The sequence below is a fragment of the Rhipicephalus microplus genome, chromosome 4 (genome assembly GCF_043290135.1).
Source record: "Rhipicephalus microplus isolate Deutch F79 chromosome 4, USDA_Rmic, whole genome shotgun sequence".
NCBI classification, from domain to species: Eukaryota; Metazoa; Arthropoda; class Arachnida; order Ixodida; family Ixodidae; genus Rhipicephalus; species Rhipicephalus microplus.
The window spans coordinates 105,589,962-105,607,334 of NC_134703.1; the positions used below are offsets into that span (position 1 = coordinate 105,589,962).

A 17,373-nucleotide genomic window follows, 5' to 3' on the forward strand; every position below is an offset into this window, starting at 1 on the left:
CTGTGGCCATCTTGACCGATCATCACTGGTTTCGTTCTGCGCTGACTAGCGTTCTATAAACTCCCACACTTACTTGTTCTTTTTGTACACAATGATTATATTTTGTTTTTATGTTTGTTTATTTATTTATTTTTATTATTAGCCAACATTGTATAGGTAAAAAATTGTTTTCACCCCCCTCCATGATGCCTTTCGCCCGGAGAGTAACACAAAATAAATAAAATAACTATATTTTGATTCATTAGAACACTGTTCGACGAAACCGAATCGAACAGTTTAGCGCAGTATATATTTATGAAAACTTTATTGTCCAGCATGAATGTCGCATTTTCTTTAATGACTGTGGTTATTGGCAGGCAACTCGTTTAACCAAACCACGGAAAAGTTGCCATTACAACCTTTCCTAAAGAAGCAACCATGTAATACACATTTTAGACATCAACGGCTTATTTTATTTAATTGTCCTGCGCCATTGCAAGCAACTGGTATAGTGTTATTATGCCAGGCTTTGACACCCACTTCTCACCCTGATTTCTGATGGTTCTCTCGTTTCGGCGAATAACAGCCGCCACTTATTGCCGTGTTTAACTGCGTGATAGCTTCATAATATCGCAAGTCACGCTCGTGTAGCTTTAATAGAGCATACTCAAAGATGAGCATGCCAAATAGTTAGTCTGTCATGAAATCACCGGTCACATATAATATGTTCATTTGAAATTTATTCCGGCGCCTCAAACTTAGAATGACGCCGTAGCAGCATTGGAACATTGACAAGTCCAGAGCCAGACTACACTGGTTTTGTTTACGAAAACAGTGGGTTCATACAAACGCTGCTTGAATTGTTGCTTGGAGAGAGGTTCTCGCAATAAAGTTATTTCTGACTGCGTTCCAAGAATTGTCGGATTCGCTGAAATAGAAGGCACCAAGTGATCCGATAAACTTAAGGCATGAGCGTCGAGCGACGCACTCTAACGGTGCTTTCGCACTCCCGCAAAAATGTGGGCGCTTGTTTGGAGGGTATAAAAAAAAGGCGGAGCCTGTTGACTGGCCATTTAATCTTTTCTTTCCGTACGCTTCCCCCGAAATCAATAGCTCAGGTCAGCAAGCCAGTTCACTAAATTCAACCATCTTCCAATACATAATAAAAGCTCCCACAAAAGGCGCAAATAGTTGCGATGGCGTTAGACAGCTTTTTTCCGCATAAATTCCAGCGTCGATGTTGGCGGCGTCATTGGTTGTGAGTGAAAAGTCAGCGTTGTCCGTAAGCAAAATCATTGAAATCCACGCAAATAAAAAAAATGTTTGGTCCGACCAGGCTACTCAGAATTGAACCCAGGTTTTCTGCCTAGCAAAAAGCTGCTATCCCATGGAGATATGCCCCAGTGCTAGAAACTGTTTCGTTACAAAGCGCTATGAGAATGGCATGATTGTAATACGTGTCTAAAGGATGTAATGTTGCACAGCAGAATCGTAGAATCGCACCAGGCGTCAAAACATGTGAAGTGCGCGAAGAATGTGTTGTTTAAAGCTGCCCACGTGTTACAAAGTATGCAGCTGGACAAGTGCGCGTGGCATCTTTGTGACTCGTTTTCGCCAATTCACAAAAGGAAGAGCTATGAGAAGCACTGAATTCTTGGCCAATCACCCTGAGAGCCACTGTAAATGCATCATCATCATCATCATTATCATCACTTCGCAGCTGTACTTGAAGCAAGCATTCTAGGATAGTTCGAAACAGCCTTATCATCATCACTTTGCAACTGTACTTGAAGTAAGCATTCTAGGATAGTTTGAAACAGCCATCGTTACGTGCTCAGACGTTCCTTGTCTTGTGGCAGGTTTGAAGGCGATCCCACGTGACCCCATTACGCTATCGCGTTTCGCTCTCGAAAATGAAGCTCAAGCATTTTTCAAGTCTTTTTGATTCAATCGCCACCCATGGGACAGCGTTATCACGACATAGTGCTCCCCGATAATCATTTATACAAAGTCTTCTTGGTGCTGTTGGCGTAAGCCTACAGACAATAAAAATGGCGACGAAAGTAGCTGTAAGACAGTCTGTGGTAGTGAAATAAAATCATAGTAATAGGAATAAGCGTATCGTTTCCAGGTATACAGTGCACGGCATGAGTGTGCTCATTGGCACTCGAAGCGACTACAAAGCATTCACTTCGTGAAAGAACAAGCAAACAAACATCCTTTATTACACTACCCCACAAAACAGTCCTAGTGGTAGGCGTTCTCTACCACTCTGGAATTTTCGCGAAGTACACTAGCAACACTCGCTTACAAAAAAAAAAATGTATGTATATATGTACCACTAGAAATCTAGCTGTAACGCACACGTATACTGTGCTTCGACAAAACATGATTTAGCTGTGCAGGAGCTCGACTTTGGAACAAACTGCAGGAAGCTGCTATTTCAGCGAAGTATACGATAGGTACACCTCGTTCATGAAAACGTAAGGAGCCTTGTGCTGTCTTCGAGGGTGCTCACGCGCCCATCGAGAATGTAAGCACGTGTGACGTGAAACATCATGCCTCAAAAAAGAAAAAAGTATATGTGAAGGACTGTGCATGCCTCGTTTAGGTATATTGAGAAACAGCTCTCACATAACTATAAAGCTAGGGCAAGTATGGCGTGCTTTGAGCCCGAAACGCGGTTTTCGTTAAGGCACAAAAGGTGTTCCTTTTTGTGAAGGCAAAAAAATTATCGTATCTTGCTGTTTCTGTTCAGTCGCCTTTCGCGCAAAGACAACCGTTCAACTTGACGCAGGCCTTACAGCAACACTGTCGATAGTTGTACGAGTCGGTACGTTATTGGACTTCCAGATAAAAAAAAGCAAACGCAGCAAGGAGCAGTGAACACAAAACAAGAACGCGGCAGTATGAAGCTGGTCCCGTTCCAGCGGCGTCCTTCCGCCTTTTTTTGTCATTTTTTGTTAGTTTTTTTCTCTTTACAAACACAACATTGAAGTGGCAGTTTTCACTAAAGTGTGTTCTAAGGAAAATTACTCTTTTCGTCTTGCCTTTTTCATTACCGAGCCACTGACTAAGCCTAACATGTAGGGTCTATCTATTATTCTGAAGAAAAATAATAAAAAGAGCATCAGCTTGAGCACACCAATGAATTGCATTTCGAGCAGTGCAGATGGTCGGCACTATAAGCCTCCTTTTTTTTCGATATTTCACATAGCATTCCTTCGTATATCTGAGCTGGTGAGCAACCATGACGCCGGCGATTAAACGAAAAACCATTCTGTTTCTGTCTTTTTTTACAGTTGCGAGATTAGCGAAACAAAAAGCATCCACGTATAGTTAAATACTTTTATGAGCTAACAACATTGTAACGTTTGCAAGTCTTGATAAGAAAACTCAAGTTTTGGAAAACGCTCACTACCATGGTTATCGCTTCGATAAACTAGTCTACACCCCGTTCTTTCAGTCTTTTTCACAGGAAGCGTGAAAAAAAGAAAACAGCATAACTACCGTTGCACTTGAGGAAAAGCGGAAAAACGTGCGGGGTCTGTATTTGCAGGAACACATCCATGGCTAATCGCACGTGGACTTTTCAAATATTCTTTTTTTCAGTTCCTAAACTGCCGATATTCCTAGCCCTACCTTTTTCGCATTTTATATCAAGCAGGTAACCGTAAAATTAGAATAGAAGTGGTTGGAAAGACTACAAGTAAAACTATGTGTCGAAATTAGAAAAAAGAAAAAAAGAAAACAAACATTCTATACAGTACCTTACCATTTTACATAGTGATTTTTCCAGGTTTCACAGCTACGTAATCTAAACGCTGGCTCTGCCAGCAAATTCACGCGCACTCTGCCCTTAGCAGCTTACAATTGAAATTCTACGACAGCCAAAAGCTGCTGCATTCGCATTGTAAACTCGCTGAGCAGCTCGGCTAATCCACACTAGACACGAAAAATGTATTGATTAGGTTAGCACGATCGTTAATTCTTCATAAACGAAATGGTTCAGCCCTTGTAGCGCAAAATTGTGGTCACTATAGGGTATAAGACTGAATCGGAAGCTCTAATGGGCTCCTTAGTGGCGGTGTCTTGTGTGCGATTCACCGCGCAATGCCGGAGGCACGCGAATCATAGATTGTCGAAGAGCTGCAGAACTCGACCACGGAATACATCCAAGTTTCAAGCGCACCCACTGCGTGAGAGCTTACGGTATGAAGATATCAGCACTGATTCCCATTCGTCAAATAGTTTTACCTAAGATCACGTTCCAACTCCCGTTTGGTTCACTCGTTAAGTTTTACTTCGATGTGTCAAGCCACTCACAGTCGTACTATTCATGGCTTTTGCTAATATAATATACTTGGAGCTATATAAAGAATACATCTCTCCAACGTGAGACATCACTGCACCAATAACTCGTAAACTTTAGTTTAAGTGAATAAATGATGTTGTGAATCATAGTCGATGCATCTCCAAGGGCTACACTGCACTAAATAAAGAAGTTCATTATGGCAGAATCTTACCTTATCGGCAAAAACGTGTGTGAATGACTTCGATTGGAACACTGTTTACAGGAATGTGAGTGATTGGCAGTGCGTACCATCTTACACTATCCAGACGTCGACGCAAGAAATAACCACAGGGCAGACGAGTGAACATGTTTCATCTCACTAAAACGAACGCCAAAACACAACGAGAAAAAACAACATGAATAGGTATATCATGCCCCGGAGCTTCAAGCTGGATATGAACGACAAAAACCTGAACATGGCGGGGAGAACGCTTCAGAGCACGCATCGTCACGTTCGAGCCATCGCAAGTGTAAACGCCTGCCAGGTGTAACGTCTATTCGCCAAGCGTCTCCGGGAGCTATGTGAATCGTGGTTGTTTTCTTGAACGATGACACAGCTGTCGAAACAAGGTGCGCAGCCTCTGAGACTACTTTTTACCATCCTGGGGACCCCGAGATCCGGGCACCCTTAGGCGCGGCCTGAGTCTTCGCCGCTTAGGTTTAGCGGTAGTTGTCGTCGTTGTCGTCGTTGTTGTGTCGTCTTCCTCGTACTCGTACTCATCGTAGTCGTCCGGCGCTTCTGTGGTGGTGGTGGTGGTGGTTGACGTCTTCTTCTTGGGCGGAGATGGCTTCTTGCGCGGAGGAGGTGGAGGCCTGTAAGTTACGGCAGATAAGAAAAGAGAGTGTATACAGAACCGCCAGTCTGAATAAAAAGGTCTGGCCTGATATTTGTTATTTAGGAAGTAAAATAGAAGTCAGAAAACTGTTTATTATGAATACAAGGGGTCCCTTGAGTAATTTGAAGAAAGTAGACACTTTGTATGTTACCTTGACGTATATGTGTCAAGTCGTGACAGCTATTGGAACTTCTGATGTTTCTACACACACACACACACACACACACACACACACACACACACACACACACACACACACACACACACACGCACAGCAAATTCAAGAGTCACCATTGATGTATACGCTCTCCGCTCACTCTTTGCAAAAGAATTTGTTAACAATTTGCAGCTGCAGATATTTAGCGGTTTTAACTTTAAGTAACTACCTTCGCGGCAACTCTTACCTAAACAGGAGTAGCAAAGCCTGTGAGTTTTGTCGCTATTATCCAGGGAGGCCTTGTTACCTATTTACTCTAGCTATCTACTAAGCTACGTATAATGCTAGATGCTTCGTATACGCCGTTACATATATTATCGTAAGCTTGACAGTCTTATGCAAAACTTAGACAAACTTTGGTTTTATTGATCTCGTCAGAATAACAAATTTCTGCTATGTTATGACAAACGTAAATAGAAGCAGTAGGGCACCAGATACTGGGTAAAAAACATCAAATATTCTTCCGAATTTTATTGCTGCTACCCAGTAAAATAAGTTATATCTTGAAGTAGGCAAAGAAATAGCCATACAGTGGCTGTACCACTAAATGGCTCATTTGGTTGTATGTACAGGAGAGCATTAAAAAAAGAGCGTGAACAGCGCAGCGAGCTGTTTTACAGCGAAAGCTGTTATGAGCTAATAACAACAGCCATTTTTTCACCGTAGTTTTCAGCTGCCGCTCCCTGGTGTCCATAAACGTTATCGGGTGAAATAGGAAGAAAAAAATGTAACTGTCGTACTGTTCTTTTTTTTAGCATCTGTTTTCTGTCTTACCCTCTTCCACAGCCTCAGGTAGCCAGACAGTCTGAGAACTGGCTAACCCATTTCTCCTCCTTCTTCTCATCTCCTCTCTTTCACGCAGAATGCACGCACTAAATTAGCATACACATGATGAGCGCGGACAAACGACTGTCATAGCTCGACACCTAAAGAGCGCTGTTCAAACAGAAACAAAGACGCACGAAATAAACGCACAAGCGCGAACAACTGCTGCAATTCTTACTTCTTCGTGTGCGAGCTGCGCGCACCCCCTTGGTACTCTCTTCGTGAACACGGCCGCGGCAGCGAGCGAAGGCACCTTCGTGCTCTTCCAAAATCATGAGTCTGATAAGCGCGCACTCAGGAGAGACCATGCTCCGTTGGGGCCCGCCCTCATTGAGAGAGGCGACGACCTGTACAGTGCGCCCAACGCGACCTCGTCCCGCGATCCCACTATGGATAACGAAAGTGCGCTTATCTTGCGACGCTCTGAGGACTGCCAAACGATATATGGTGCGTACAAATAGTCTGCCGTTTACAATCTTGACAACGTATGTTTCGTGGCTTAGTGGTTCGTGCCGTGGTCTGCAGCCATGGAGGTTGCTGCTTCGACGCCCCGCGACGAAGCTTTTGTAATCGTTATTTTTTTGTGATCAGTAATTATATGTTTTACAACGTCACATCCGTGACGGAAATACGCCAGAGAAGCTGTGATAGACCATGGCGTCAAGCACTTTCATGTTAAAAAAACAAAATTAGAAAAAAAAATATGTAGGATGGAACCTGGCCTCGCTCCATGGCAGCCTAGTATTCTGCCACAGAGCCATGTCGATGCTTTAGGCGCGATCTCAAAAAGAGCTTATACATGCTCAATGTCAGGAATAAATGACGTTAACATTTGCAATATAGCGTGATAGAGGAGTAAAATAACAGCCCGGGGTCACACAATGTAACTTGTGTAACTACTGGGTCACTTAATGCTTCCAACCAATCACAAAAGAATCAACCAGAAATATTCACCGTCATCAGGGACAGCATTAACAAAGTGCCGATAATGCCTTACAGGTCTGTCGCATTTGTACCCTACCTCTTCCAGAATTATGAGTAAAAGCGCATTGGATGCTTGTATACCTCACCAAATTAAGAATATTTATGTCGTAGTGGGTACCTTTCTAGTGTACTTCAATTAGTTGCCAAGCAAGCCCATAAGGCCCGCATGATCCGTTTCCTAAGAACTCAATAAGACATTTATGTACGCGAAGGATATAAAAGGGTCTGTCTACTCCGTAATAAATTTATTTTAAGTTTAATTAAATTCGTCTTTTATGCGGAATGTTATATTCACTTACTCATTGAATTTCTCTCTCGCTCTCTCAAACTGACGTATGTAACATACTGCGGTACGAGACTAAAATAAGCACCGTGAGGCATACAATGTGAATTACGGAACTAGTGGGGTTTTTTTAAGTCTTCCAACCCATTGTTGAGCCGTAATTCACCGTCATCAGCCACCACATCAACTGTGTGGGCTGATGACTCTAAGCCCCAACAATGTTCGACTAACCAACTGTGATACCTTGCAGGTCTGTAGCCGCTAGCTCCCTTATCCGCAGAATGACGATTAGTGCAGCACGTGCTTCCAAAATCTACCAAATTATGATTTATGGCAAAGTGAGTACCTTGCAAGTGTTCTTGTTCTAGTATCCACAAGAAAATTCAAAACGGGCTCTAGAAAGGTTGCTTTTCCTGATTTCGCTGTGGTTGTGGTGCGCTTTTGGCGCAGGCATGGCATTTTTCATCCCTCTCTAACCTTGCTAGCAATAAGAAAGAAATGCTAGTGGTTTTCATCACCATTCACATTGCTACCGCTTGAAAATTATTGCGAAAAGCAGCAGCGGTTGCAGATGCCGCATGTTGGCGTTTCTTTCTATCCCCACTGAGCGTGTGTGTTCTCTGCTTGTGGTCCGTACGTGCCTCCATGCATGTCGGTGTGAGATATACTTACCACTATAATTACTGGATGTATCTAGCGGATATCAATTCGTGTCGCTTTGCGACAAATGCTGTTTCGTTATTTTTATCTTATGTATACTGTTGTGATGGAATTAACTTGATATTGTAATGCACACGGGTTATATAAACAATATAGGCGTAAAGCTCTTGTTGGATAATTGCCAGCCACTAATGCTGGTGTGGCAATGGTTACTAACGATGTTCTTTCCCTCCCGTCTCCGTCATTTCAGTGCCGTGGTTATGAACATGAACATGTTACACCAGCCAAGCCTACAAGCTACTCACACTATAGGTTACTAATACCTTCGGGAAAAACCAACAGTCTTAATTAGTATTACAGTTAAAGCTCGCCAAATGAGAATTCTCAGGATCGAAAAAAAAAATGTCCGAAAGGACGAATGCAAAATTATCTGAAGCACAAAAAAACAATAAATAATGTTGGTTACGTCACTATGCTTGCATTGTCGTTATGAATACGTAAATCCCGTGCTTTTTTTTTCTTTTTATAACAGCAATGTAACAGCCGTAATTTTTGGCATTCAGTGACTTCGTTCGCAATGTAACCACGGCATCGAACTCCTGCGTTTAATTAGCTTGAAATGTGTTCTGCACCTATAGCTTAATACGTACCGCCACCACCAGGCACGATAGCTTTTTTTTTTTTGCAGATTTACTGACCAAACACTGATGGTTCATCCTCGACGACGTAAATATCGAGTTTTATGTCCGCATACCAGCCGCGGCTGAAGGGCCGTCTTAACAGCTTCCACCATGCTTGAGTTTTGTGGCACTGCACGTGCATTGCACCAAGTTAAAACGACGCTGCGCAGGGCTGGATCCGTTTCTGGGCAACACCGCGGTAACAACTGATGATGATTGCAATGCGGACAGCGCCGCCTCGTTCCAGTTGTCTGCCAACGCTGCTTTCGCTCTTCTGCATTGCCGCACTTCGCGCTCGTCGTGCTCCGAGGATCCTCCTAATTAACTAGACGAAATAAGGAAGAGCTTGATTTTATTGATTGAAATAACTTTGATACCATTAAATAATACATACGCTGGCGGGAATCAGAAAAGATGTCCGAATTATCCGATTTTCCTAAGTAGCGTGAATCGAACCAACGAGCTTTCACTGTATTAAATGTAACTAACGAGGTGGTGGATTTCACTAACCTCCAGCTTCAGTTACGCTTAGGTTAGTGCTTTTCACAACTATTGCATCGTTAGTCGTTAATGAAAATGTCGCAATTATAGTCTTTCTTGGGCACCTTCGACGCAAACATTTTGATCTGTCTCTCTGCCTGTCTGTACATTTGTCTCTGTTTGTCCACTTTTAACTGCATCGGGTACTTGAAACGGCCGACCCCATCCGCAGCGCCCACCTATGTTGCTCAAGCTTCAGCGTTCATACTTGTGCAATTCTCTATTAAGCAGCAATTATTGCGCATGTCTGGGGCACCATAAAAACACGTATATATTCTGCATGTGTGCCTTTTACTAGAAAAGGCATGCATAAGTAATTTCAAAGACCGTAGCACTTATCACGCTACGCTGACCATGCAACGCTTGCACGAAAAGCAGAGTGTTTCCAACGCTTTGCTGAAACGAGACGGTGGTGGCACCTACCCATCGCCTTGCGTTCTACACCTTATCACCTGTGAGACGGGCGCGCACACCCGTCTCAGAGCCACGTGCTTTGTTTTTGAAGAAAACTGCCAGATGGCGTTCATGTCTCACGTGTGACGTGACTTGTTGCGCTTGTTCGCTTCCGCTGCACGCTCGAGGCACTTTAACGCAGCGCCTCCGGAATACCATTTACCAATTTTCTTGCGCAGAACATCAAATAAATGTTTTGTTCACTCTCTCCACATGCAAGACTATCGTCTTTCGACGACATTTGCAGAATAATGCAGATACGGGGCCAATTATTTTTGAGAGTGAACTACTCTCAACAGTTATCCACTCAAAGTCACTACAGCCTCCGACTAGCCCATCCGCTTTTGACCTCTTGCTATATTACACATGTAACAATGCTCACAAAACGCCTACTTATTACGATGAGTTGGTTTCTACGCTGTCTGACTATTTTTATTTGCTTTCACCATCTTTTTCAACATGGCAAGTTAGCGGATTGTAAAGAAAGAGCTAAGCATTACACAAGTGGATCTTGTTTTCAGCATTGCCCAAGTATTCAAGTAGCAGATGATAGTTCTGATTTCGTATGATGCCGTTTCGACCATTCTTTTATAAAGTCCGAGTCAAATTGTAAGCTTCAGAATGATAACAAATAGAAGCAAATCTTAAGGAACGGTCCCTGAGAGGCTGGCCGAAAACCATGCCAAATTATACCTTACGCCATGGTATAGGATATATACCTAACATCGCGCTCAGCACACAGCCTGAATGATGACACAACTATGCAGTAGTATTACGGAAACGTACTTTTGAGCCTTTTCTGCGTGTTGTAAGCGCTTATGCCTCAAGAGTGGGTGCCGAAAAAGATCGCCGATACGCACCTTGGAGGCACGGTGGATGGCGGCACCGTCGTAGTCTCCTTGTACAGAGCTTCGTTGCGGTCGTAGTGCTTCTCCGACTTCTCGCACTCCACCGTGTTGATGAAGCGGCACGTGAAGGTTGTCTGGTCGTACAGCGTGTAGTTCGGACACAGGAAGTCGTAGCGAAAGCCTCCGAAGCAGTAGTGGAACAACTGCAGCGAAGCACGAAGGAATCGGCTTAATACACCCAGCAAAAATCACACGAAAACACATGAAATCGAGTCCCGAGAAAGTGTACTCTTCGTGAGCCGTCTAAATGCTATTTGGAATAATTGCATATTGTTGCCTTTACTTCAAAGCAATTAGGCGCATCATATCACCACGTGTGTCTTATTTTCGTGTATCCGAGTTCCACACGCAGACTTTTATCAGCGTTCGGTGTTGACCCCATCACAATGCTTGAGAAGCTCCGCTATTTCTTGAACTATAATTCTTTTAACATTGCGTGCAGTACTCGAATAGTCTAGTTCATTCAAAAGCTTACGTGCCGCTTGAGATAACACAGGAATCTTAGTTAACACATGTATAAAAGCCGACGCACTTTACCGCTTAGCGAATTATCGACGACTGACGATCTGTTAGCCGCATCAATGCACAGCGTGTATTGTATGTAGTTCAACTTTTCGCTGTCAGCACACATTCCCAAATAAAAAGTTGCGCCTTCCATAGCCCAACGGCTCTTCTTTTACCGCTCCGACCAGGCGACACTATCAACCCGTGCTTATGAGCTCGAAATGTCCAGACTTTATTCGCCGTACGTTTTTAATTTCTGCAAATGGTGTCGTGCCCGAACTATGGTGAAATGCGACCGGTACTTCATTCGAGTGTCTAAGGTTAAACGTGAATGCATAGATGTGGTCAGCAGCTTGGCGATGTTTGGCGTTGGTCGAAGGAAGACCAGGGGAAAGCTGAGAAAAGTAGGGCAAATATCTATGCAAATAGGCGTATATATTTTATATATATGCATAGGTCCTGCTCAATTAGGTAAAGTGAGTTTGTTATTTATAATAATCACTTTTATTTGTGTGTGTGTGTGCGTGTGTGTGTGTGTGTGTGTGTGTGTGTGTGTGTGTGTGTGTGTGTGTGTGTGTGTGTGTGTGTGTGTGTGTGTGTGCGCGTGCACGCGCGCGTGTATTTATGTGAGTGGGTGTATGTGTGTGTATGTGTTGCTAGAAATTGATGTAGCTTGCCCGCATTTACATGCCGCCACAGCTGGGACCCCCTGCTGAACCTTCACTAAGAACATCGGGTGATTCAAGATCCCAGAAAAAAAAATCCCGGCATGTAGGTGCACTTCAAAAATATGTTTATCCTCGCACCCGCAAAGGAGACTCGCAGACACCTAACTATTCTATAAAAGTTATCTCAGACAATCAAGCATTCATTACAGTCTTCTATAGAAGAGAAAAACAAACTTTTCAAAGCTCTAAGCTCAATTGACTCGATGCCATTTGTATAAAAGAAACATGGTATGTGTTGAATCAACACTTTCGTTATTAAGGTCGACGCTCTAAGATTAGCAACGAACCTGAAAACAGCTTCCGCCTGCTATCTACCTCCGGTTCGGGTAGTCACTTCAAGTCTATCAACAGTGTCTTTTCGAACACACGTGACCTTTCGTACCTTTCTTGAAAAATCTCGCCGACCAAAAAGAGGGAAATTGGCCTGCATTGAGCGTGGTATACACGTTGTTCTCAAACAACAGAAAGCATGAAGACGCAAGAAACAAAAAGATATCGGGAGAGAAGTAACAAAAGAAGAGATGAATACTAAATATAAAACGAGTGAAATGCAGAGTCGAATAAAATTAACAACAGCACAACGAATCAGAAAAGCTGGTTGGTCCATCGAAATATACATATCTGTTTCAACGAAAACTCATGCGTGGGCTCCTTTCAGCATGTGCGGACCCTGCTTTTAGGTTCATAGGTGGCTGTCATTTTCCGAGTGCGTGAGCTTACCTGTGCATCTAGGCTCAATGTGCCCTTGCTGCCTGCTTTTCTTCTTGAAAGTGACTACACCTCCCGTTTTTAAAGCTGTTATCTTCGGTACCTTGACGCGTACTTTATTAGTTTAGGAGGACAAATAAAGCATGTTTCATTATTTTACTTTATCTTTGCGGTCTATGATCTGTTTTCTTCTTTAGCCTATTTGCTTCCCTCTGGTCTTAGGCATTCATTTCTTACATTTGAAAGAGCTATCAAGTGTCGTGCGACATCTCGGTAACATTTTTCATCCTGCTACCTTTCCGTTCCCTGGTTCGTGCAATATGTATGTACAGGTGTTTTTCACGTTTAAATCACAATTCGGTTACACGTGATTACGCCAAGCTTGTCGAGCTATACCAATACTACCGCAGAAGAAATGGTGCGGTGGTGTCTCACGCATCGGCACCCTCGCGCGGAAAACATCCGCACGTTTCTCAAGTGTCTCTTCGTATCCTCCTTTTTTCCGTTTCCGGTGCCGCTCCCTGCCGTTTTGGAAGAGTCCTTGTAGGGGCCGGGACAGCTGGTATTTCCAGAACGTAGAACTCCGAGACCGATGGGACCTTGCGAGATATTTACGCATACGCCATTGCATCGTGTAATAGGCGCATTGCCTCCCGTCATGTGGCGTGCGCGGGAGAGATTAGCCTTAGACTGCGCATGTTCGTTATCATGAAGACGCCCCGTTAGGGAAGGCCAGAAGAGGAGGAAATTTACGCTGACTAAGCTCTGAAGGTCTTCGCATGCACAAAGTTCTGTCCTGTGTTTGTACCCGGAACGAGTATAGCTATCGCTCTAGTAATGACAATCACCAATGTCTCACCTGACACTTGTGGGGTATGCTGGCGTAGAAACCGTCGTGCCACTTTGAGCAGTCGAAGGTGATGTCATCGGGCACGTTCTCGTAGAACGGGTAGTCCGTCAGGTCGGCGCCCTTCAGCTCCCGCGGGAAGTTCGGGTCGGCGCGAAAGTCGATGATGCGACCGTCGGCGCGCTCCCGGTAGTTGGGCGACAGCGTCTTGGGCGGATCCGTCGGCGCGGGAGTCGTTGTCGTCGTCGTCGTCGTGGTCGTAGTTGATGACGACTGCTTAGGCGGGCCTGCGAAGACAGGCATGGGAATTGTCATGATTAGAAAACTTCTAGAAGCAGCACAGACCACTGCCACGAACCACGTGCTGAGCCACCTAAAATTTGCAGAAGGCATCGCAACCCACGTACAAGTGTGCTTTAGTAATGAGGTCGGACAGGCGTCAATGTCTGCATTAGAATCCGACACGCCCGAGCCCACTGCATCTAATGGTCTCAGACTGTCGAAGTGAGTCAATATTCTTTTTGATGTGTGGTGAACACAGCAGGGTTGCTTATCCTGGCAGGAAAGTTTCGTATCTATATTCTTGTCCCTTAATCCCTTTCTCCTGGAGTAGATTAGCGAAACGTACGCGCGTCTAAGTGACCTTTTCTCCTCCTCCTTGCATATGCTGCCAGACAGTTCACTTCTGTCATAACAGAAGGAAGAGTACGCGAACACGGACACAGGAGGAGAATGCAATACAACAGAAACACGGCGACTGTCATCTGAAAGGTCACACTTCAGCACAAAAGAGAGTAGACAACAAATTAACGTCATTTATCATCGTCATCCCCACCCTTCACCCTTCTCATGTTGTGCTAGTTCACCGAAGGACAAAAGCACCTCCCAAAGATCCCCAGGTTCCCTAAACTATGCAAGCTGATTCCATTTTATCTCTTCGAACTTCCCCATTTCATCCCTCCATCTGACTGTGTGCTTTCCCCGACTGAGTTTTCTACCCCTTGGTAACCACTCTGTTGCTCTCACTGCCCACCAGTTGTCTGTTCTATGCATTACGTCACCAGCCCATTTCCAATTTTTTTTTTGATGTCAGCTACGATATCTGCAACTCGTGTCCGTTTTCTTACCTATTGTGCCATTCTCTGACCTTCCAATGTTATTCCTATAATTCTACGTAAATTCCTACCACGTGAATTCTACGTTAATCTCATAAATCTCAAACAACTAGCTCAACTTTCTCTCCTTTTGAAACTTTCATCTCTAGTTGTAATCAATCATGTGTTTCATACAGGATTGATTCGTTGATATGTAGAATTTAACGTCCCAAGACCACTATATGATTATGAGAGACGCTGTAGTGGAGGGCTCCGGAAATTTCGACCACCTGGGGTTGTTTAACGTGCATCGAAATCTGAGCACACGGGCCTACAACATTTGCGCCTCCATCGGAAATGCAGCCGCCGCAGCCAGGATTCGATCCCGCAGCCTGCGGGTCGGCAGATTAGTACCTTAACCACTAGACCACCGTGGTGGGGCCGACTCCTAATTTTAAGAAATCTACGTAACGTAATTCTGTCATCGCGTTGTATTGGGTGCAAAGCACCTCGGCGGTTCAGCTTGTCAGCGTCTAATGTCGGCACGGTGAGTCAAGTATTCAAAGTCCAAGTTAAAAACAGGCATGCGACACCGAAATTCGGTAATTCTTACTTCTCGCCACCGCTCCACTAAAGATAAGAAGGCAACAGTTAGCCCAGCCAATCCCAAACAACGTCAGGCAAAGTTGAACACCCGTCCCTGCATGCCGTAGGGAACTGAAACTGCGCATTAGGAAATAAGAAGATGAAGAAACACTGCACGCTTTGTCCCTCCCTATGGTAACACGCTTCCCCACATGGTTTGCTCCTCCTAAGTTTTAGAGTAAAATCTCTGCGAAACAGAAAACCATTCGCCACGAGAAACGCTTAACATCTCCACTGGCTGCTCATTCAGTTACGTCATTCTCTACGTCGCACCCAAGCACGAATGCCATTGGGAGCGCCACGTCAGCTACGCCACCGAGCCCGCGCGCAGCAGTTTAAACGGAGTGGTTTTGAAAAGAAAATTGGAAAACATTGAAGGACACTGTAGATTCCCAAGTGTGTTCGGCAAACACATGTGCCCATTGAGACTGAGATAGCCAGAATGGGATGGAATGCGAAGCGTGGGGTCCCCTTTTTTTCTTGATTGGGCACGCTGGGCACAGCGATGCTACACAAGCGAAGCGCGAGCAGAGACCCACGCGATCGGCGGCCGTGCGCGTGCCACAGCGGCCACCTGGCACTATTTTCGAAAAATTTACATCTATCTACAATGCATACTTTCCATAAAAACATTTAAACGACTAAAGAAAACTCCTTTGTAATGGGTCAAAAAAAGCACTTTTGAATCTCATAAGGCAACGAAAACAGCTGTACAAAACATTTATTCAAACTAGACGTCCCGATGCACTTAGTACTTTTTAAAAATACAGCAACTACACATCACTATGAAAATTCGTGCTGATAAAAGCAGAACCTATTATCACCAACTTGTTTCTTCAGTGAAAGATGTGTGGACAGGTGGAGCAAACTAAATATGATAACAAGCAGAGAAACTGCTCAAAATGCTAGCGTAGTGAAATATTTCTTAAAATATGCGGTGAATAATTAGCAGATGCATTTGATGTTTTCGTCGTTTGTAACGTTCCATTATTCCGGAGGTCACAGTTTTCCCAACATGTAGCAGTTTTCCCAACACAGTTTTCCCAACATATCTATAGGCCACAAAAGAATTGTGCGCGCTGTTAGCGCACAATTCTTTTGTGGCCTATAGATATGAATAAGAAATTATTGCAACCTACGCTAGCTTGCAAAAACAGAAGAACTACAAACAATGTGACACTGCAGATCAGACTGTTAAAATATGTCATTGTATTAAGCGCGCTATGTTTAACGCACATAATTACCAGTTGTATTTCATGTGCGGTGTTTCCCCAAAGGATGCAATGTGCTGAAGTTACAGCTATATTCAAGAAAAGTCATACAATTCATCTTGCAAGTTACCGTCCGATCTCCAGTCTTCTACTCTCTTCAAAAGGTTCGGAAAAAATTATTTTAGTACGGGTTTCTGGAAAGATAAATATATTTGCCTGGTATTACTTACGCAAAAAGAAACTTCTCTTGGCATGTTTGAAACTCAAAACTTTGTACTCGGCATCTCTTTAGATTTCACAAAAGCATTCGATCTTACTAGCCGCAACATACTAATTAAAACATTGGAGCACCATGGAATTCGAGGGAAAGCTCTGTCACCTATGTCAATCTATTTGCAACATCGTTCACAGTTTGAGATGGTTAACGGTCAGTCTTTTTCAATAAACTATAGTCAATGGAGGTGTTCTACAGGGGAGCCTTCTCGGTCCTTTTCTCTTTGATCTTTACTTTAATCACATTCCTGACATCGATCCTACGGCCAAACATATATGAATTGCTTATGATACGAGCCTGTTTTTCACCGGCTTTTTCGAATCGTACAAATGAAGCAATTCATCGCATTTACTCCTGAGCTAGTATTGATGAATTAAAAGTAAACGTAATAGTACTATGGCTGTTTTGTTTCACAGACAAAATAAATGCTGTGCAGCCCCCCGATTAGCGCTCAACAACTCTGAAAAAGAACTCGTGGAAAGCCTGAAAATCGCTAGGCGTATATTTGTCAAGTAATTTGCCCTGGGATCGTCACATCAATTACTGGTTGAAAAGCTCTCAAAGGTGATTGGTCTTGTGCATCAACATTGCTTTACCCTTTCTAGTTTAGTTACCAATATTTTGTAGAATACTGTATTTTCAT

General features: G+C 43.8%; 1 protein-coding gene across 1 annotated transcript in view; it reads right to left on the bottom strand.

Moving 5' to 3' along the window:
- Positions 1–2,170: 2,170 nt before the first annotated feature.
- The window catches only part of LOC142814557 (uncharacterized), an 82,760-nt gene continuing 67,557 nt past the window's right edge, over positions 2,171–17,373 (bottom strand). Inside the window, exons 4-6 of the mRNA XM_075893435.1 lie at positions 13,519–13,793; positions 10,672–10,862; positions 2,171–5,146 (exon numbers count right to left, since the gene is read on the bottom strand). Coding sequence (XP_075749550.1) covers positions 4,921–5,146; positions 10,672–10,862; positions 13,519–13,793 — 692 coding nt within the window. The 3' untranslated portion in view covers positions 2,171–4,920. The remainder of the gene's footprint in view (positions 5,147–10,671; positions 10,863–13,518; positions 13,794–17,373) is intronic.